We start from the raw sequence: 21,646 nt of genomic DNA, 5'->3' as shown, positions 1-21,646 counted from the left end.
TTGTGCAAAATTTCATTAAGATCACCTCACTAGTTTGTGAGAAATCGCAAGCATCGATTTTAAAAACGTTGTTTCTAGAAAAACACGATCAAAGATTGAAGTAGCCAACCGTTCTAGCATGACGGGCCGCTTTATCAAGGATTCTATCTCCTAAACTTTTATTGGATTGCCATGAAACTTTAGCAAAATATTCTAGACATATCATAGCATTTAAAAAAAAATAAATAATTTTTTTTGACATTTTAAAATTTTTAAAAATTAACCTTTTAATTAATTATAAAAATAAAATTATTTTTGATCTATTCGATATAGCAGGATTGCGATTTTTTAAATTAAAATTTTGAGATTAAATTAAATTCATTATTTACAATTTATTTTTTTATCCAAGATTTAAATCTATGAATAAAAATTAAAATTTTAATCAACGATTTTAAGCATAAAAACTGAAAATCCAGTTAATGTAATGCTAAGAATTTTTAATTTTATTTTAAAATCAAATACAGAATTAATAGTTAATGATATATTATATAAATTGTTTGGTTGAGTAAGTTTGCCGACCAGTGCGCTAGAGCATTAAAGATAGAGCATCCTGTTTCCACGACAGTCGGGTCTATGTCATCGGCGCTGACCCGGATTTTTTATCTGGTTAAGGACTGTCAACTCGGCAGAATTCTGCCGCTACAACAACAACAATATCAGTGAAAATAATGTATCTGTGCAAGCTGTAGTTCAAAATGGAAAATATTTTCATAAAATTTACTTTTCTTTATTTTTTAATTCGGAATTAGGGATTAAAAATTTAAAATCATGTTTAATTAAGAATTCCGTAATTTCAAGAAAAATATTTCATTCAAATATTATTTTATTTTTATATGCGTAATTTGCAACGCTGGTTTATTTTGATAAAAATAAAAGTTATAAATATTTTATTAAATAAAAAACAGGTCCCTTTATGGTTAATACTTTTCGTACAAATGCATTTATTGTTAAAATTTTAAATAAATAAACCAATATAACTTTGCGTGTGTGTTCTATTTTAAGAACTTTTAAATCAAAAATTATTTAAATGTATAGAAATTATATACGTAAATACAATACTATTTAAATTTAAACATAAAGTGCGGAAAGGCCGTCGTTGTACATTAAAATAATCAAAACAGGGTTGGAACGCAGTTATTTCGGCGTTTGGCTCGGTAAGTAGTAGTAGGTCAATATTAATATATAATCCAAATTCGTTCGATGTACGTGCATAGAGTCCACAATTTTACAAAATAAGCCATAAATGATTTTATATTTACAATTGTTGCTTTTTATTTTTATTACATTTTCAAAGTGATTCACAATTAATTTCTTTTTAAGTCGTGACATAATTGTAAACTGCATATGTCTAATATAATAAATTGAACCAAAATGAACGTTAGGCTAACTACAGTTGAATAACTATAATAAATATTTGAGTAAAATATAAGCAAAGATATAATTATTTGTCTAAAACAGATAAAATCTATCTTTAGCTTATCTAAATTACTTGTTATTGTGATTGCAAATATGTATTCATTCAACTTTAGTTCATCTAGCGTTCATTTCAGCACAAGCACCTCAACACCATTTGTTAGCGATGATGTTCAATAACTTTATCACGTGTATACTTTATACAAATAATGCCACTAGTTGAGTAATAAAAAATATAACATTTCTTTTAAATTTTTTGTTAATTCTCTCAGCACATTTTTTAAATTATTTTGCCGTTTTCATATGGATGCATTTTATTTACATACATTATAAGGAATGCTCGCCTTTCGTTCAATTATGATTTATTCTATTATCAGGCAATCAATTTAGTGCTACAATGTATATCTATCATTAAGATTCATAAATAAATTTGTTCTAAAATTCGCCGGCGGAATATCACTTTATTGAAATTTTCGTTCAAACTCCGTAAAGGGACCCATACTAGAGCGCATCACAGGCGGTTGCCGTATATTATATTCAAAATTACTTTTGTATTGCTGTCGATTGTATTCTATGGCTTTCAATTCTCTGGGCGGTTGTGCATTAAAATCTTGCAGTTGTTGTGTGGCTGTCATTCTTTTTTTCATAAATGCATCCTTCCAAATCATTGCTAGCAATATATAAAATCCACCAATAATTTTATTTATCGCCTCTATTACTTTTAGGATGATTGGTGTCATAACATGCGTAAAGCGGGTGAATTCAAACATAAAACGCAATGCAAAAGTACCTAAATACTTGATAGCCACTACACTGCCGGTCAACAGAGAGATCACAACTAAGCCCAGAAATTGCAGGAAATCCTTTATATTATCTTTGTTTATATCATTCGACATAAAATCATATACTGAATGTTTTATGGTTGTACCCCAGTTGCGTACAATATTAACGAAGTCTTCATAACCGATTTGTAGCACTTCCGGTTGTATTACTATAGGACCACTCAACATATCCTCGCTAAGCTTTGGCGCATTATTTAATGCATTTACTGAATTGTCTGTTGTGAACGGCAATTTTAAAGCATCTTTAGCGTACATTAGCGTAGACGTTGATATTTTAGTTCTTTCAATGAGTGAATCAGCTTCTACATTGCGCACAACATTTAACTTTAATATCACTTCATTCCTTCGAAAGCGTATGCTTTTTATACTGAACCAGTAATGGCCAAATGCAACTTCCTGTAGTTGTACCCATATATGTGTATCGAGTGTATTCTTTTTAGGTGTTACTCCCATAAAAGCACCGTGCGTTATGCCAATCCATACCTGTGGTGAATGTTGGTAAAAAATTTGTAATTTACTTCTAATGTCTAGCAATAAAAGCTCCAAATCACGTTCCCCACGATGTAGATCAACTATATCTCTGTAGCCCGCTACAGAATCCACGAAACGACGTTCTTCATAGTAGCCGCGAAAGAATCTAGATTTCAACAATTTTTTGCAAAGTGCTTGTAATGCCTCTTCTTGTGGAGTCATATACGTCGAGGTCATACTACTACTTTGTTGAAGCAATGCTTCTTGTTCTGTCATTGCTTGAAACTGTATCTAAATAAAGACGGTACTGTGATTAGCGTCCCTAATGCTGATCTAAAGATTTTATTTTCTACCTACCTCCGCTTTTATATCTAAAAATTCAACCAGCAATTTTGTTAATCCAATAAATTGTTGGACTTTGATTCTCGTATTGTTCGTCACCTTATACTTTTGTTGTCGGCTAGAGCTTGTTTTATTATTTATTTAACTTTCTAATATGCATTTAATGCTTTAGTTGATCTTCAGTATATTTTGAAAATTAGATTTTACAGCACAAATTTTATTAGTTGTACTCGAATTTTGTTTGGTTTAATGCGAGAATATATTTTAATATGAATGAATTAAGCAGCTGTTTATTAGTGTTGCCATTATTTATAAGAGAATATTTCAAAACGTCAAACGAAAAAGGGGAAACTTTTCAAAGTTTACTGAAATTTTTTAAATAAAATATTTTTTTGTTATAGATAGTATGATATCCAACCACGATATGCTTTATTATATTTATTTAGTATTACATTTTGGTGAGTGTTAGTAAGTTAAAATTAAATAAATCTAAATGTTTTCAGTATATTTTGTATGGCAATGCTGTTTAGCCTTTGGAAGAGATGAGAGACGTCTTCATTGTAAACAGAAAATGACCAGAAAAAGAGAATAGAGTTCAAAACAATATCGTTGCTCGATTAAATTAATGTTTTAAAATGGGAAGACACTCGAATGCAAGTATTGTAAACAATACAAAAATACAAAAGGAACAGCTGCAGCTCTGCAAGATTCAAAAAGAGCTGGAAACCATACTGGGAAGAGTTAATGAAGCCATAAACGAACTGAAAGTAAGTAAAATTCAATTAAAGTGTTGAATTTATATATTTAACTAACTATTTTAACATGATAGGTAGAAGAATTACAGTTAAAAGCAGGAGCAGCAGCAGCTTTAAGTGAAAATATGCAAGCAGCAAATCTAAATAATCCAAGCGAACAAGAGCAGCCCAGCACCAGTTCGCAAGCCAGTTTATTACTCGCTCAATTGCCACATAACATGACATGCGAACCACCAGCCCAGGATAACGCGCAAATCGATGCAGTTATTATTAATAAACAGATTATATATTTAAACACAGCATCATGTAACAATAACATAGAAGAAGAGGAGGACGACGACGTTTAGTATTAACTTGGTAGATCAAGTCAATGAAATTACAGTAAATTGAAGGCTAAGTTCGAGTTCTTCCGAAATACTTACACATTTTTATTACACTTGCACATACAATTTGTGATTGATTCAATTACGTATACATTTCAATATTTATATAAATAATATCTTCTTGAATATGCAAATTCGTTTTTTTCTATTTATTTAGCTGATGTTTACTAAGTTGAATAATGTAATATCTAACATTGTGAGATTTCAACCTAAATAAAAATACATACACACATTTATAGTTTGAAACAATAAGGGAAGAAATGAAATCATTTGGAGTGTATGTATACAAGTAGTTTAAAGTTGGATAATTATACATCAATTATTATAGTAATTTTTACCCGGTATAATCTATGGTTTTAAGGAAAACCATATAACTGAAATATCCTGCAAGTTTACTGTGTGACTAAATAATTGTTTACCTATATAAATACATCTGTATGATCAGAACAATATAACATCAGTGTTTTGCATTACCAACTTATACTACTAAAGCTAATTATGGTTCTTCTCAGAATATGTCTTGTCTTGTTAATGTTTCAATCAAATGTCATCATCACTGGATGAACTAGAGGTGCGTCGGCTTCTTTTCTTTTTTGGTGCCTCATCGGAGCTGGATGAGTCGCTTGAATCGCTCGAATTACTTGTGCCTGATTCGCTAGAATCACTGCCAGAACCGGTATCACTACTATCACTATCACTATCTGAATCTGAAGAACTGCTATCACTAGAAGAATCTTCGTCTGAATCCGACGAACTACTATGGTTTGAGCCTGAGGAAGATTGTGTGTCTGAATTTGATCCCTTCGATGCATCGCCTGCTGAAGATCCGGAAGAAGTTCGTGTACGCTTTGAACGCTTTGCTTTTGCCGATTTTGTTAATGCGCTAGTTGTGCCACTGTCATTACTTTCAGTGTTTACTTTTTCAGCCAGGCGCTTTTTAAGTTGTTTGGTACGTGAACTCCGATGCACATATTTACGTTTCTCTTTACATTCATAAGACCAGTGCCCAAGTTGTAAGCATTTCTGACAACGTACACCATTTGGGAAAGCAGCCGCCAGTGTGGCATTACTAAAAGAAACAATTTAATTTATTATAAACTCATTATATATGAAACAACGTGTAACTTACCGCTTTTTTATAGAAAGTTTACGAGCAGCAAGACCAACAAGCGTCATTTGTATGCTTTTTAGGTGCATTGACATTCCCTATCACACAAGGGTATTTTCTCACAGTATTTTTATGCACGCAAAATGAAAATAGTTTCGTCTATATATGTTAAACAAATTTATAGAAATGAAATATCCAAAACATTGATATGTCGATGCTTTTATTTATTTTTTGCAGCCTTGCCTAAGTGCAAACAGTGTTGCCATTACTGCATGAAAAGTGTAAATTATTTTCGATTAATAATCGTTTATCGATACTAAATAATGTAGACTATTCTTGATATCTGCAAATGCGATTGACTATTGAAAAAAAAATCAGAAGTATTTGCAATAAACAATTGCTAAAGTAAATAAAATACATATAAATAATAAAAAACTGGCAACTATTTTATTTGAAGCGTGTTGCTAAAGAAATATTGACATTGTAAAAATGTATCATAAAATCTTTAGCCGAAAAATTAAGCATTTTTATGTTTTTTCTATAACTGTATGACTATATAGATATATATGACGTCACTAATTTTTATCAGTAATTATCGTGTTTTTCATTGCTATTTTCCTTTTTCAATTCGTATTTTTTCGCACTTTCCTTGTATCATATTTCTCCTCACATGCTACAAAGTAAACAACAAAACATAAAAAACAATTGCACTGTTTATTTTGCAATTTCCTTCTCTTTTGAAGAACTCCTTTACCATTTCTGTTTTTCTCCTTAATTCACAGAACACACAAGCAAATGTTACCTTCTTTGTTTTTGTCATACAACGAAGGTGCCTGCGGTCTATGTTTGTTTTTGTTTACTTCGGTGCTTGCGAAAGCGGTGTGCATAATAACAAGAATCGGAACAAGGACGTAAATGGCGAAAAATCAATAAATGGACACGGCAAAAAGCAACAGCAGCAGCATCAATCGCAGCGGAAGAAATAATGGCAAAATGTCCTTTCACCCTCACGCATACACAAACACATGTAAATATTTGGCAAGTGCAAGTGGTCTATTCATTCACTTTAGTTCCTGCGACAGTTGGCATGCAGTTAAAATATACCGAAACGGATATAAAGAATTTGGGTGTGTTAAATTTTTAAGTGATGGTTGCAAATGTATTTAATAATCAATAGAAAATACCTACGGTTCGATAAATAATTTATAAAATGTGTGGAAAATATTCAAATTTGAAAGAAGAGTTATTATAAAATAGAGAAAAAAGTGTTTAAATAATATTTATTATATTTCGAAATTGATATTGTGAAACTTATTTTCATAATTAATTAATAATTCGCGCAGAAGAGCCTAAGAATTGTGTTTTGAGCGATAATGGTTAGTAAAAGTGCAGTAAGTGGCGAGGAACGCCCTGTTTTTATTCCACCTCGAAAGCGACAGACATCGAAAAAAGTGAATGGCGCACAAAACTATGTGGACCACATAGTTAATGTACAGGTAGGATTTTATTACATATACAAAAATAGTTTCAAATAAAGTTCGCATTTACTTTATAGTGAACATTTTATAATTTTTTTCTTAACTTTTCGAATTTGTTCGCTTTCGTGTGTACGTGTGAGTGTGTGACTGTGTGTGTGAAGCAATACTAATGCAAACATGAAAGTAGGGTAAAAGTAGCTAACAGACATCGACTCCGACATTGTAAAGTGCATTTTCAGCTCAACTTTTGCTTTCGTTGCAGACAAAGAGAAATTACACAGTACAATTCTGACTAATGTGTGGTTGGATTATGAATGCTATACTATAAATTACAGTAACAAAAAGTGCTTAGTTCGAAAACCGTCGAGTTTAGATTTCCTCGAAGATTTTTAGACTGAGATTTAGGATAGCATAAAATGAGTATGTACGGAGAGAGGAGGTTCAGAACCAGAGTAATGACCTCCTATGTACCGTAGGGTGCATTGTTGGCCTCTCGTATGGAGTCGCGGTGCAGTGCGCGAAATTGATATAGATTACACTGCCGTAGAGGCACACTACATGGTCTACCGTGGTCCATTTTACTATGCGAAGATATCTTCCGGGCTTGAGGCCCCTAACACTCGGTGGCAGGGAGTTGGATTTGAAGTTATGCTGGAGCTCACACCGCTGCATCCAGTGATTAAACAGATAGTAAAACATACCATGCCGCTAATGGGAACAGAGGGTTTCAGGAAGATAATGTAGTCTCAAAAAAATGAAGGTCCTAAGGCCCTGTTTCTTCTTCCAAGGAACGGCGTTACAAGGAGGATTAACTTTACAAAGAAATTAAAATTTAATTACTCTAGGCAGTAAGGCGGAGTGGAATGACTCCACGCTCGACATACTGCTGAGAGGCAGCACTATCCAGTGGTACATGTTCAAGCAGAAGTTTTTGCTATAAGTCAATGTGCAGAGCTCAATCTCCGTCGCAACTATCGCAACCAGAGTATCGCCATAATTAACGACTGTCAAGCGGCACTAAAGGCGATCTCAGCGTATGAGGTTAAATCGCTTTCAGTTAAGGAGTGTATAGGAATGTTGAACCGCCTATCAATGTGCAACCGGGCTCAGGCAGCACTTGCCCAACATGGGCATATCCTTTTGAGCAATGTGCCCGTTCTGTGACATGGAACAGGAAACCCCGGAACACCTAACTCTGGATTGTACCATATGTAATATAGGGGTGGGCACAATATACCGTAAGTCGCAGTGCAAAACCTAAATTTTTACTATCTAGCTATCTCGTGGTCTTCTCCCTATGTGTCTTAAGGCCTAAGCAAGTCAGAACATGGCTCCATCCATTGCATGCATTACACCTAACCGAGGTGGAGCCTTTTAGCGCAGACGCAGCAGAAAAAATCCTCCAGGCCCGGGTTGACATTAACACAAGTCAGGAGGATACGGAGCAACCCTAACGTAGAACCGGCTGTCGTAGAACAATTAATATTTTCATAAAGTCACCTCGTCAAATAAAAACGTTTTGCATAACAGGCCGATAACGGCGTCCGCGACAAACGAACACTTTCTTACTTTAGTACATTCACATTTTGACCCAAACATAGTTGTTAATAATCGATATTCGAGATTGTTTGCATAAAACACACCAAATATATATAATAACAATTTTATTTTTTACAAACCTTATTTTGTATATTTTCTCTTCAACTTCCAGAATCGACAAAAACTCTCCCCTTCTAACCCGGCACTTGATGAGGACTTACTTAAAACATCATTGATATTGAAAAACAAACAACCACTGCCACAAATACCAGGAGCACAAAGCAATGGAGACGCTGTCGATAACCAGTCGACACACAAATCTACACAATCTGTGGATAATATTTATGAGGATGATAATGAATTACAGAACTTCGAAAGCGTTTCACAGGGCACAAAATCGACAAATCGCCATGAAAGCAGCACAGTTACGCCGAGCAGTTACTCAGAGAGTAGTTTGGACGCAAAATCGCACGATTGTCTTAGTAATCGCTCTTCGTCGAAGAAACGTGTAAATATACGCACCGATCCGTCGCATATACGCAGCCAGCGGGAATCGCCGGAAATAACCAACTATGAAGATCTGGAATCAGGTGAAACGAGCGTTTTGAATGTTGATATGCATAGTTTGGAGCGGTATAATACGAGAAGGTCAATGGATAGTAACTATCTGACTATGACAGGTAAGTTGTAAGAGAGCGAGCTGCTAAACTCTTCATTTTAAATTTTTACATCATTGGTCGAAAGAGTTATTGCTCAAGTAGCACAGATCTAATTTTAGATCTTGTAGCTTTGTCTAGATTTCACTACATTGCGCTCAAAAGCAGTATATACTTCTTATCTTATGGGTGCCAAATGCTTTTTTTGTTGATGTCTTGTCAGCTCTTACAATAACTACAATCGCAATAAACGTTAATTTTTTATTGTGTTTGATTAGTTTTCCTTAAAGAAAATAGTCACATTTACCGTCATAATCGGCCGTTCTACATCCGGTGTCGTGATGCTGAGTCGAATCTCAGACCCACACGCGCTGGTTTACCTCAAGTAAAATCTGGCGCTAGTGCTCTATTCTGTACACGGCTGACCTCCCTATGAATGACTCCACAATTACTGCAACCTATGCGGATAACCCTGCCACTAAGGTCAAAATTTCGTCTCAGTCTAAAGAACAAGCTACTTATACCACTGTAGGCCAAAATAAGACCAATAATAAGACTTTTTAATTTATATTTCACGCGAAAATCCATTCGTCGAAATATTTTTTTTCTAGGGTGGTATGACTGTCAGTGGCATCTGAGTCAAATGGCCTATCAAAATAATCAGTGTATAGTATACGTTTGTCTTTCTGAAGTACATAAAGTGCATTCGGCGATTTTTTGATTTTTTCAATGAAAACCATTTTGCAAGATAATTTGGACCAAAGAAAAGTGAAAGTACATAGTTCAACAATCACAAAAATTTTCGAAAAAACAGCGTCGCGTTAACGTCCGTGAAATAATGCTTTCCGAGGGTTCCAGGTTTTAATGAAATATATTATTACTAACGATGAGGCTTGAAGCTATGCTTACGACCCGGAATCAGACGATCAGTCGGCCGAATATCGCAGCAATGGTGAGCTGAAGACGAAACTACGTCAAAGCTGGTAAAGAATCAGGTTATGTTGACAGTTTTCTTCGATTATTGACCGACAAAACTGTCAACAAGGAATGCTATTTGAGTGTTATGCGTCGCTTGCGGGAAGCTATTCGTAAAAAGAGGACGGGATTATGGGCCGTCAACTTTTGGGTTTTGCACGACGATTAAGCACCGTCTCATACTGCATACTTCGTGAGTTTCTCGGCAAATTTTCAACCCATATCGTTCCGCAACCACCGTATTCGCCTGATTTGTTCCTTGTGACTTCTGGCTATGCGGCAAACTCAAATGACCGCTCCTAGTAAACCGTTTTGAGTCAATTGGAGACATTAAACATGAATCGCTGGGCGCATTGAAGGTCATTGCGGAAATTGAGTTTAACAACTGTTTCGAGGATTGGAAAAAACGTTGGCACAAGTGCATTGGGGCCAAAGGGGATCACTTTGAGAGGGACTGCATAAATTTTTAAGAATAAATTAAGAATTTTAAAATTATGAACAAAGTCTTACTAGTTTTTGCTCATAGTTGTATATACATATGTACATACATAAGTCAGTACTTAGACCGATCTGGTCATATGTGATTCAAATCTAGAGAAGCTCAACTGATTCAAAATTTAAAATTATTCAAGGCTTTCAAAATAAAGTTCTTCGATTGTGTTAGAAATTATGTCCTCCATCCAGACTTATAAATGCCCACTATAAAAGAAAATTTTGGAAAATTTAGTAGTCGTTACCCCTCTGGATTGCAGAACTATGTTAACGGACTTGCTTTGCAACTGCTGGATAATGGTCAACAATGCAGGAGACTAAGAGATACCTTTCATTAGATCTACCCTTCGATTCAATAGATCTCTTTTTCATTTATGTAAAATATTTTTTATTGTTTTTGTCAGCAAATTTAATCATTATCATTTAAGTAAGGAGACAGATTCTAAATAAAACTGAATATTATATAAAAACAAAAAAAAAACATTTTCTTTTTCACCCCTAAATATTTGTAAACCTAGTTGGGATGCTAACAGTCTCTCTTGACTCACGAAACATTGTTGTGCTTCATAAAAATAATATGATTTTTTCTATCATCTTTCCAACCCAGGTACAATTAAGCGTGGCCGCAAAAAGGGTCAAAGCGTCGATTTACAAATCAATATCAGTCGTGAGGAATTGGAGCAGATCAATGCAGTTGCGGCCGCTGCACAAGTGAATAAGAAGCAAAACTTATGTTGCACCTGTACACCGAAAACTGGTTTACATATCCTAATTCTGTCGTTAATATGTCTTCCATTCATAACTGTAATCTCAAGCATTTATTCATTTTATATCGGCACATTAACCTGGTATAATATGTTCAACTACTTCAATGAGGAGAAATCGTGTATATATAAATTTTTTATGTCACCTATACTAATACTCGCCTATCCCGTCGGCATACTCGTGTGCACACTGGGTCTAGGCCTCTATTCGGGCATCGCACAATTGAGTTTGCAGCTTAATAGTTGGTTAAATGAGGTAGCCGATATTGAGAAGGGCTTCTACGGTTGGTTATGCTCATTTCTACATCTCTCCGACTGTAGTCCGTACGAGGTCGTCATACTAATGGATATACAACCGACACACGATGTGCCACGTGTACATGTAAATACCTCAACGGAAGAGCTATCGCTCTAAGCGCCCAAAGATTGCAAAATGAAGAATATGCCTACATAGTACATAATGCCTATGTACACGTATGTATAAGTGTATGTATTTACAACTCAATAGTGAACACAAACCGTCGAAAGGATAGTGATATAAGATAATTATTGTAGCAGCAAGAGAATCGTAATTTTTTTGGCTAGAAAGTGAACGAAGTGGTGATTCGGCATTTTATCAGGTGATAATAAAAACAAACGTAATATTTTGGAAATATACTATTCAAGCACTGTAAGATTTTATGAACTATTTGTTTAATATAGTTTGCATAATAGTGTACAAACTAATTTTTAATGTACGCATGGGACGCACATTTAAGAAATACTTCATTACAACAAAAATACAGATATTAAAGAAAGAGAACGGATAAGGGAGAGCTTAGTATCATACATTCTACATTGTAGAATCGCTTATTGTTACGAGTGTAAAGCAAATTTCTTATACTTAAACTTCCGAACTTTTTTAGGTATTGTGACGTATAATAAGACTTCTTTAAGGTATGTAGTTAATTTTTCTAAATCACTATATATAAAAAACATTACAAATGTAGACATTTAGGTTAGGTTAAACCAAAAAGGTCAGCGTAGAGACTCACACTCTTACATAAATCGTAAACCGGTAATCAGTGCTTGCTATGATAACCATAAGTGGACAACTAAAGGGTGAACCATTTAAAGGTTCCCTACTTTTTTTAAGGAAAAACACAGAAACTTCAAACTTTATGGGAAATATTTTTAATCATTCGCGAGAACATTCTTTGGTGTTTATTTTTTGAAGATTATCTCTTTCAAATGTTGGCCGCAGCTACATCTCAGATGGTCCATTCGTTGAGTCCAATTTTCGATGACTCGTTCTCGTATTTCGATTGGTAACTGGCGAATGTTTTGCTCCAAGGACAGAATCGAAGCGGGATTTTCCATATAGACTTTAGACTTTACATATACCATGAGGAAAAAACGGTGTAATGTTACACGATCTTGGTGACCAATGGGTTCGCCCAAAATGCGAAATTAACTGCTCACGGAAGTGTTCTTTCAATAAATCCATTGATTGATGCGGCGTGTGGGAAGTAGTTTCGTCTTGTTGAAACCAAATCTCGTCGAGATCACAAGCTTCAATTTCAGGAATCAAATAGTGGGTAATCAAGGCGCTATAACGGTCGCCAATGGCGATTACGTTCTCACCGGCATCATTTTTGAAGAAATATGGTCCGTTGATTTCACCAACCCAAAAACCACACCAATTCGATGTTTTCATTCTGGATGAAATGGTAGCTCTGGAATTTTGATTTTTTACATATCATACCCATTGAGCCAGAAATGAACCTAATCACTGAACAAAATTTGGCCCATAGAGCGAAGCGATGTCTCTTGGGAAGGTCGAGCGACTACAGTTCTTGAACAAGTTATGTGTATAGGCTTTCAATTTAAGATCTCGGCGTAAAATGCACCACATCGTGCCAAACGTCAGTCCGAGTTGCTGCGAACGGCGGCGCGGAATCGACTCTCCACTGTCTTCATGTACACTTTCAGCTACGCCTGCTATATTTTCTTCACTGCGTGCTGGGCACGGGCTATTCGGTCGAATATATTCCAATAATGAATGGTGGGCCTCAAGATGGGTGATGGTGTTGCGAATAGTACGCTGATTACGTTGAGCATGAATTCAGCGAAATGCCAAACAATACTTGGATCACCCATTACCATAATAGGTAGCGATTGGGTGAGCTAAAATGTAAATTTGAGATTCTCTTCGAAAACGCAGTGAATGATTTTCAATAACATTGTGAGCCGTGATGTCCTTCAACGTCAGTTTGAACAGAATTAGAAAATAATTACGATCAGTGAACAGAATCGTAAAGCGAACCTCAAATTGTTAGTCGTCAGCACCTGTGGAAAAGACAAACCGACGTTTATGGGAGCTTGCTAGGCAATAAGCTGACCGGTCTTAATATGATCAACACTTTCATCGATTACCTTCAGTTTATTGACGTCCTTAGAGTCAAACCAACCAGAGCAAAACAAGCGTTGAGTTGCTCTGCAAACTCAGTGTGACCCCCACGTAACTACCTTTGGATACTGCTCTAGCTTTAACTGTACTTTTCCACAAAAAACTCAGATTTAATGAACTTATGACCTACATGCAAAAATCCCGATATATTGAACTTTTGTTCTTCATCAAAGAGTTCACGTCTGACACTAACTACTTCTTTTTATGTCTTACAAAACCAACTCACCTAACACCTGTCTACCTGTCGTCTCATCTGATCGATGCAACACGTTCCTTGGTCCATCCGTTAAAAAATCTCGGTGACAATTGATGGACTCTCCTCTCCAAACAGGCTTTAAACACACTGTTACAATTACATCAAGTAGTCTAATATGTATACAGTAGGCAATCTATTCACAAGAGAAAAATATATCGAATCTACTTGGTTTGGAGAGCTCATAAGTCTCGTAGAGCCAAAAAGATAAAATGTATAAAATTTCCCAATCAACTTCTACATATGTACATGCTATCACTTTTAACTATAACATTGTATTTTCATTGGAATAACCCACATTTTGTTTTGACAAGTGCTTTGGGCTTTATTGTTGCCCGTAGTCGAACAAATCTTTTTATGAGGAGCTCTGTCTTATATGCATGTAAGTTTGTAGCTATTATTGAGCGGCTTATAAACTTCAGAGTTGAAGGTTTCACTTTGCTTCTCGATTATCAATAATTTTTGCTCTACCGCATTCAGAAGTGAGCTCACAATCCTTTGGTAGGTCACACCCTCTCCGCGTCACTCCTTATACGACATATTAAATCAAATATATCTTTCTTAATCAAACGCTTAATTTTCTTTTCTCTTGACGGGAAATTTTGATTTATCTATTAGTAACACTGAAAATTGAGGGGATTACACTTTAGAGCAAGTCAGGGAGCTAGAAAATCGAATAATCGTGTGTTAGGGATATGTTCTACGGATCATTCTGTATAACATTTTTAGGGATCATAAAAATTTGTTAGTCGTTTTTTGAGATATCCAATTGAAATCTAATACGTAGGTGTATTTTGATATTCTATTGTTCATTTGGCAAAATCGGTCAGACAGGACAGCTATATCACATTTATCTCATATATCTTAAAGTTGCGACCACAGACTCCGAATATCGGTTGTAAATTTTAATAATTTCGACTCATTGTTGAATCGTATAACTTTCCATGATGTAATGGCAAACCTTACTGAAGAGAAATGTCAAAAGAGCGGGAGAAATATGGCGTCGTTTGCTGTCCCTATCACTCTACTTTTGTAGGGCCCTATTGAAAAACCCTATATAAGCGACTATTCAGATTTTTTAAATTTCTGCTTAAAAATAGCTGGCTCGAAACTGGTTTTAGACCCATAGCCTCTTCAGGGGTTACATGGATTTACATGGATTTCCTCGGGTAAAAAACAGCCTTTTTCTAACAGATTTTTCTCATACAAAAAATGAAATATTTTATTCGAACTTTTTATTGTTACAAACATACACTATTAACAAAGACATTCTGAAATTTTTGAATAAAAAATATTATAAACTAGCCATTGCTACGCCATTTCCCTTGACTCCTCGGAAAAAAGATGCGCTCGCGTTGGCTGGATAACTCCTTACAAGATCATCTAAAGTGAAAAAATTCGTGTTTTAATTAAAAAAATAAATATTGGTTTTTTGCAGACAGTTTTGCAAAGAAATTAAAATTTCAGTGAAAATTTTGCGACTTTTTTTTCCAAATAGTTGTAATCGAAAAAAAATTCCTTCGTCCAAGTCTTTAAAAATTGTTTCTCAAAGACCTGTGTAAAATTTCATGAAGATGGGTTGAGTAGTTCTAGAGAAATCTTCCCAACCGACTTCAAAAACACAATTTCGAGAAAAACGCGTTTAAAACGGCGCACTTAACCTATCTAGCCGCGAGCGCACAAGTTCTCAAGGCTGTATCTCCGAAACTATTACTCGGATCAACTTGAAAATTTAGAACAATATTCTAGAGGTGTTTTAGAATTTAATAAGATAATAAAAAAGATCGATTTTTTGAAACCTGCAAACCCATGTAACCCCTTAAGCAAAATTTTTCAGAATGATTCGTAGAAAAAACTCTCACATATGCGATTTTATGGAGCAAAAATCGACCCGCTCCATTGTACATAGCTTCAAGGGTAGTCAGCCTATTTACCTATGTAACTCTGATGATTGTGTTACCTCGTCTAGAAATATTTCAAATTTCGAATAGTACAAATTGATTGTTCTTATGTATATGTCTTGAACATTATATAAATTTTTAAGAATTCTTTTTAATATCTTAGAAAATAATGCGATATAAAAATACTATATATGCTTAGAAACCGAATTGCTTTTTGATAATCTAACAGGTGGTGTTTTGCGCCTATTAAATTGCTACCAAAATGCTAAGTAACTTTTTTTTAAACAACGCAATTTTATCAATTTACTGTGCAATATAAATTTTCTAATACGATTTCGATACAAATCGAAAGATTAAAGTGAGTGGCAAAATATAAATAGTATATTCATTTAATTAAGTGGCATATTATCAGCAACTTGATGAACTTAAAGTGCATTTTGGACACATTCCTTTTTTTAAGTAGCGCAGATATATACGTAATGCTACTGCATTTTATTATAATAGAAATCATATATTTGTATATACACATACATAAGCGAACAAAAGCATTTATTTTCAGCAAAAATATAGATTTAAGTGTAATTAAGATAACTTGAGTGCGAATTAAGTATTGAAAACTAAATAATTATGTGATAAAAAACATTACTTACTATTTGCTGCTTTTAAAAATTATACAAACGCCATTTAAATTAAAAAGAAAAAAAAAACGTATAAAATCCCCGTCGACTGTACTGCATTTATTGTTCATGAAATTAATGACTACCCAAGTACTTATTGTAATAATTTAAAGCGTCAGTAATTGTACAATGAGATTCGATTCAACAATAATCAGTATGAAATGTGCTAGTTTTCATTTTAAATTGACAGTTTTTTACTAAAATATAGTGCTATGCATTTTTAACAATCCAGAATTGTGGAATTATGTAATTCAATGTTCGACTTGTGAACGAAATGTATGCCAAAAAAAAGATAAATCTTCGAAGAAATATCAATAAATCTTAATGAAACTATGCATTTTTTTAGCGTTTTATTTAAAGTTATTATTGATGTAAAAAATAAATAAGTAATAAACAAATAAATAAAAATAAATCTAGCGCCAAGAGCAAATACATAGATTTAACTGAAGACAAACCCACTGAACTCTTCACCAATTAACGTTAGCGTTAGCATTAGCGGTTCCGATTTTGGTACGAATGTTGCTCTCAAATATTACACATTGCGACAAAAAAATACGCGGAAATTATAATTAAATTCCCCGGGTAAATGATATTTAAAAAAAATGTACTTTCCTAAGTTGCCAAAAATGAGCGCGATCTGTCAACTAGTTTGTTTACAGCAGCTGCTTAAGTCGGTACACTTCATTTGCGTTGCGATTTTAACAATGGATAAAAATATCGAACAAGGAATTTGTCTCAAATTTTGTATTTTTAAACAAGCGTTTCGAATGTTGGAAAAAGCTTTTGGTGATTCAAAAACACCAGCCGGTCGAGAGGTCGTTGAAGACATGACACGTTCTGGGCGACCTTCGACCTCTTCAACTGATGAAAATATTAAAAAATCGACATCTCTTGCGTCTCCGTTCGAATGATTTTGGTGGATATTTAGGATATAAAATGCGTTCTTGTTCGACTCGTCCCGATAAAGCTGAATTTATTTCAAAAATACTACCGTAATCCGATCCCATTATTATAACCGCCGATGAGACATGGGTTTATGAGATTGATATGCAAAAACGTCCCCAATCATCGGAATGGAAGGAAAAAAAATGAGCTGAAACCAAAAAAATCACACCAAAGTCGCTCAAAAATCAAGGTGATGCTCATTGTTTTTTCGTTATTTGTGGTTTGGTGCATCATGCATTTGTATCGGAGGGGCAGACGGTTAACAAGAATTTCTATTTGGTCGTTTTGAGGCGTTTGCGTGAGAACATCCGTCTAAAAAGGCCAGAATTTTGAAAGAACAATGCATGGATTTTCCATCGAACGATTGTGGCCGAATTTATAATCATCGTTGATCAATCACCGTATTCACCAGATTTGGCTCTGCGTGTTTTCTTCTTGTTCTTCAAACTGAAATTGCCGCTCCGTGGAACCCGTTTTCAGTCGCTCGAAGAGATGAAACAAAATTCGCGGAATTCCATCCCAAAAAGTGCTTATGAAAAGTGTTTCGAGGTCTGGGAAAATTTTTGGCATAAGTGTATTACATCTGGTAGGGATTAATTTGAAGGCGACAAGATTAATATTGATATATATAATATAATATTTACAATTTTCTGGTACTTTTTAGTTACTATATAATATAAGTAACCAGGGTATACAAAAAAACTAATAATTTCCAATTTTATACAACACATGCAAGATTTTATCGGACAGACACCAAGCGTAAAATAAACAAAATAGATTTACTATATACCTTTAAAAATAGCATGCTAAAATTTTAAATCGATAAATCAAATAGTTTATGGGTTACACCCTCCTAAAATATAAGCGCTCAGTTCAATCAGCTCCATCAGTTTATATTTAAAACTAAATTTTTAAAATTTGCTTGAGAAATTGCGAAGACAAAAACTATGATCACTATCAAATTTTTATTCCATGCTCTGTTTATAATTCTCTAAACAGTGACGTCCCAGTTTTTTGAACTGATCAAATCGCATATGAATTTAATGATCTGATCAAAAATAGAGTATAAGTTTAATTACCAAAAGTTTAAATAAAGTTAAACTTGTTTTTAAAAACGCCGTCACTTCGGTTTTTTTGCGATCCTAGGTCATTGTGTGGACAATATTCTTTTGTAAAAAAAAATTTATTTCGGTGTCATACGCGGAGATGGCCGGAATCTCTGCCCCAGTGGAGAACTTTTAATTAATTAACTTAACTTTAGTTTATTGCTTCAAAGACTTTTTTGCTGCCCTTTAAATTTATACAGTAGTTTTTAACTCTCAAAAAGTCGCCTGTCCCTCTAGGTGTTCCCCTTTAAATAGTGCAAGCAGGGGTTCACACCTATTTAACTACTGAACCAGCCGAGCGAAAACTAATTAAAACCATACAAAATAAACTTACATGAAGCAAGCATTTTTTGTCGTATTAGGTTCAGCCTCTTATTACTGTAGTTTAGTCAATAATCACTTGTATACGAACAGGGTATAAAAACAAATAAAACAAGGTAAGGAAGGGCGAAGTTCGGGTGAAATCGAACATTTTATACTCTTGCAACTTGCAGGAATCAAAGCCAGAGAAATACGATTTTTTTTTAAATAATAAAAATAAAAATTTGGGGATTGGGCTAGTTCCAACCATAGACAAGCCTATAAAGAAGATTCTACAAAAATTTAAAGTAAATCGGTCTGGTAGAACCTTAGAAATCGTGGGTATCGTTCCGAAAAAGTCAGTTTTGAGAAAAACGCGTTTAAAGTTTAGGAGACATTTCTACTGAACACGAACGCCACGTCAAAAAATTGGCTGTATCTCCGAAAATAAGTCGAATTTTGAAAAATTCTTATAAGGTCAAATTTTTGAAAGTCTAAACTTTCAAGATATGCAAAAAAAAATCGATTTTTTCAAAATCCCAGAAAAGAATAAAATGTCAACCAGAGAATCGGAATCCAAGCTATTTTATATAGTATATACAAAGTTATACCCGATTTTATCTATTAACTACTATCATGCCACATGCTAAAGAAATGTTCCCAGGGTTTCATCAATCACCAAACACTTGGTGTAAAGTCACCCGGAAGTTCGAAAATCTTTATATTAGGTATATGGGGGCCCAGGGAAGTATTGACCCGACTCAACCTATGAATTTCAACTGTATATCACATATATTGACCGATATTTTCGGTCTGGGTACTGGGATCCATATATTCGGTCCCATAGCCTCTTCGGAGGTTACATGGATTTCCCTTTTGTTGGATATTAACGATTTTTGGTCATAATATACTTTACAATTATTGTTAATGCAAATTTTATCCTGTCATAATTATTACTTCTTGATTTGTGTACTGGAAAGCGAAAGAATCAAATTTAATTGAAATGAAAGCACAATATTAGCTTTATGGAAAGTACGCGCAATTGTAGTCCGATTTCATGCATTTTCGCACTGTGAGATAAGAATATGAGAAAAATACCAAGTACTAAATTTAGTCGAAATCAGTCGGTTGAGTCCCAAGATATGTGATACCAAGTTTAAGTGGACGAAAGGACTGACATGCAGAAAATTATCCGGATTTAAACTCATCTCTTTAGACTGATCATTTATGTATATGTATGTAAGTATATAACCCCATATCTACCTCGATACAAACAAAAGTTAGGTGAACAAAACTATTATACCCTTTAGCAACATGTTGCAAGAGTATAATAATGCTTTTGTTGCTTATCGATGCAAACATTGTCAATAATCACACAGAAAACACTTATTGTTCACGGCTGAGATAAGCAGTGACATTAGGAAATTACAGCGATAATAAAGGTGAAGGTCAGAGAAAGAATAATTTGTTGTAATTAGTGCAAAAAACAGCTGTTTGCGCAGCGATTATTTTCCATTTACATATACATACATATAAGTTAATATGTTTATAAATTTACTCAATGAATTTTTATCATACATAATTTTCATTTCACCTTCAGTTCACTATTACTACACGTGAGCTTTATCACGCGTAGTCTAAATTTACAAATTTATAAAAGTATGTGCATACATATACATACATACATATGTATATGTGTATGTAAATATATTTCTTTTGTTTTTAAACTTTTCCACTTCATCAGCTGAGAGCGTGTATACATATGTATGTATGCATATATGGTAATATGTATGTTTTTGTTTATCTATATAAGTATGTACACCTATAGATTTATAGATAGTTTAAGAACCGGCAGAAAATCCAAGTATTTACACCATTTCTACATAAACAAATATTAACAGATAACATATTGACATATTGGTGTATGTAAATAAATATATATGTATGTACATATACGCTGCTGTTTGAACGAATGACGTACTCACACTTGTTTTGCATAAAAATAGTTTAAGTCAACTTTAATAAATGTAAGAAGCTTAACGATCTATGTACTAACATATGGTGTATAGGGTAAGAGAAATCTTTGGGACACGAAGCCATATCCAAATAAGAAAAAAACATTAACTTCGCTTTCACCGAAGGTATAATACACTTCACAGGTGCGTTTCTTACAGCATATAAGGGTATGAAAAGATATTTACATATCTCAATTATGATCGGTTAGTTTGTATGACAGTTATATGCTATAGTGGTTCGATCTAAATAATTTGTTCGGAAATTGTAGTGTTGACTTGGATAATTATCTGTGCTAAATTTAATGAAGATATCTCTTCCAATAAAAAAGTTTCCCATACAAGGATCTCATTTTGATCGATCAGTTTGTACGGCAGCTATATTCTATAATGGTCCGATATCACCTACTCCCCGATAAACGGGCTACTACATCGGCAGAACAAAACGTGCGCGGAATTTCAGATCGATATCTTAAAAACTTATGAGCTAGTTCATCTAAATATAGACGATCAGACTGACGGACTTGACTAAATCGACTCAACTCGTCGAACTGATCTTAGTATATTTACTTTATAGGGCCACCCACGTTTCCTTCTGGGTGCTACAAACTTCATGGTAATTTACCCTGTTGTTTATCAGAGTACCAAAAATTACAAGTTGATATGTAGTTCTCCCAAATTTTATCGAATTTGTATAGCAGATTGACCCAGAAGTTACTCTTAAGAAGTATACTATATATTTACTT

At 34.2% G+C, this 21,646-nt stretch overlaps 4 protein-coding genes across 4 annotated transcripts; 2 read left to right on the top strand and 2 right to left on the bottom strand.

The window, feature by feature from the left end:
- Positions 1–1,515: 1,515 nt before the first annotated feature.
- On the bottom strand, positions 1,516–3,337 carry LOC120782763. Its single transcript, XM_040115225.1, has 2 exons — positions 3,123–3,337; positions 1,516–3,056 (listed from the first exon to the last, which is right to left on the bottom strand). Exon 2 carries the CDS (start codon positions 3,039–3,041, stop codon positions 1,914–1,916), a length of 1,128 nt encoding a protein of 375 aa, XP_039971159.1. The 5' UTR covers positions 3,042–3,056; positions 3,123–3,337; the 3' UTR covers positions 1,516–1,913.
- Positions 3,338–3,666: 329 nt separating this feature from the next.
- LOC120766292 lies at positions 3,667–4,477 on the top strand. The gene is made up of 2 exons (XM_040091695.1): positions 3,667–3,874; positions 3,937–4,477. The coding sequence occupies exons 1-2, from the start codon at positions 3,743–3,745 to the stop codon at positions 4,207–4,209; spliced, it is 405 nt and encodes a 134-aa protein (XP_039947629.1). The 5' UTR covers positions 3,667–3,742; the 3' UTR covers positions 4,210–4,477.
- Positions 4,372–5,606, bottom strand: LOC120766291 (zinc finger CCHC domain-containing protein 10). Its single transcript, XM_040091694.1, has 2 exons — positions 5,375–5,606; positions 4,372–5,314 (listed from the first exon to the last, which is right to left on the bottom strand). The coding sequence occupies exons 1-2, from the start codon at positions 5,446–5,448 to the stop codon at positions 4,786–4,788; spliced, it is 603 nt and encodes a 200-aa protein (XP_039947628.1). The 5' UTR covers positions 5,449–5,606; the 3' UTR covers positions 4,372–4,785.
- Positions 5,607–6,726: 1,120 nt separating this feature from the next.
- Positions 6,727–12,426, top strand: LOC120777901. Its single transcript, XM_040109486.1, has 3 exons — positions 6,727–6,849; positions 8,543–9,050; positions 11,101–12,426. The coding sequence occupies exons 1-3, from the start codon at positions 6,727–6,729 to the stop codon at positions 11,670–11,672; spliced, it is 1,203 nt and encodes a 400-aa protein (XP_039965420.1). The 3' UTR covers positions 11,673–12,426.
- The last annotated feature ends 9,220 nt before the right edge of the window (positions 12,427–21,646 follow it).

This window comes from Bactrocera tryoni, chromosome 1, assembly GCF_016617805.1.
Source record: "Bactrocera tryoni isolate S06 chromosome 1, CSIRO_BtryS06_freeze2, whole genome shotgun sequence".
In the NCBI taxonomy this organism is placed as follows: domain Eukaryota; kingdom Metazoa; phylum Arthropoda; class Insecta; order Diptera; family Tephritidae; genus Bactrocera; species Bactrocera tryoni.
This window is presented reverse-complemented; position numbering and strand designations above follow the sequence as displayed.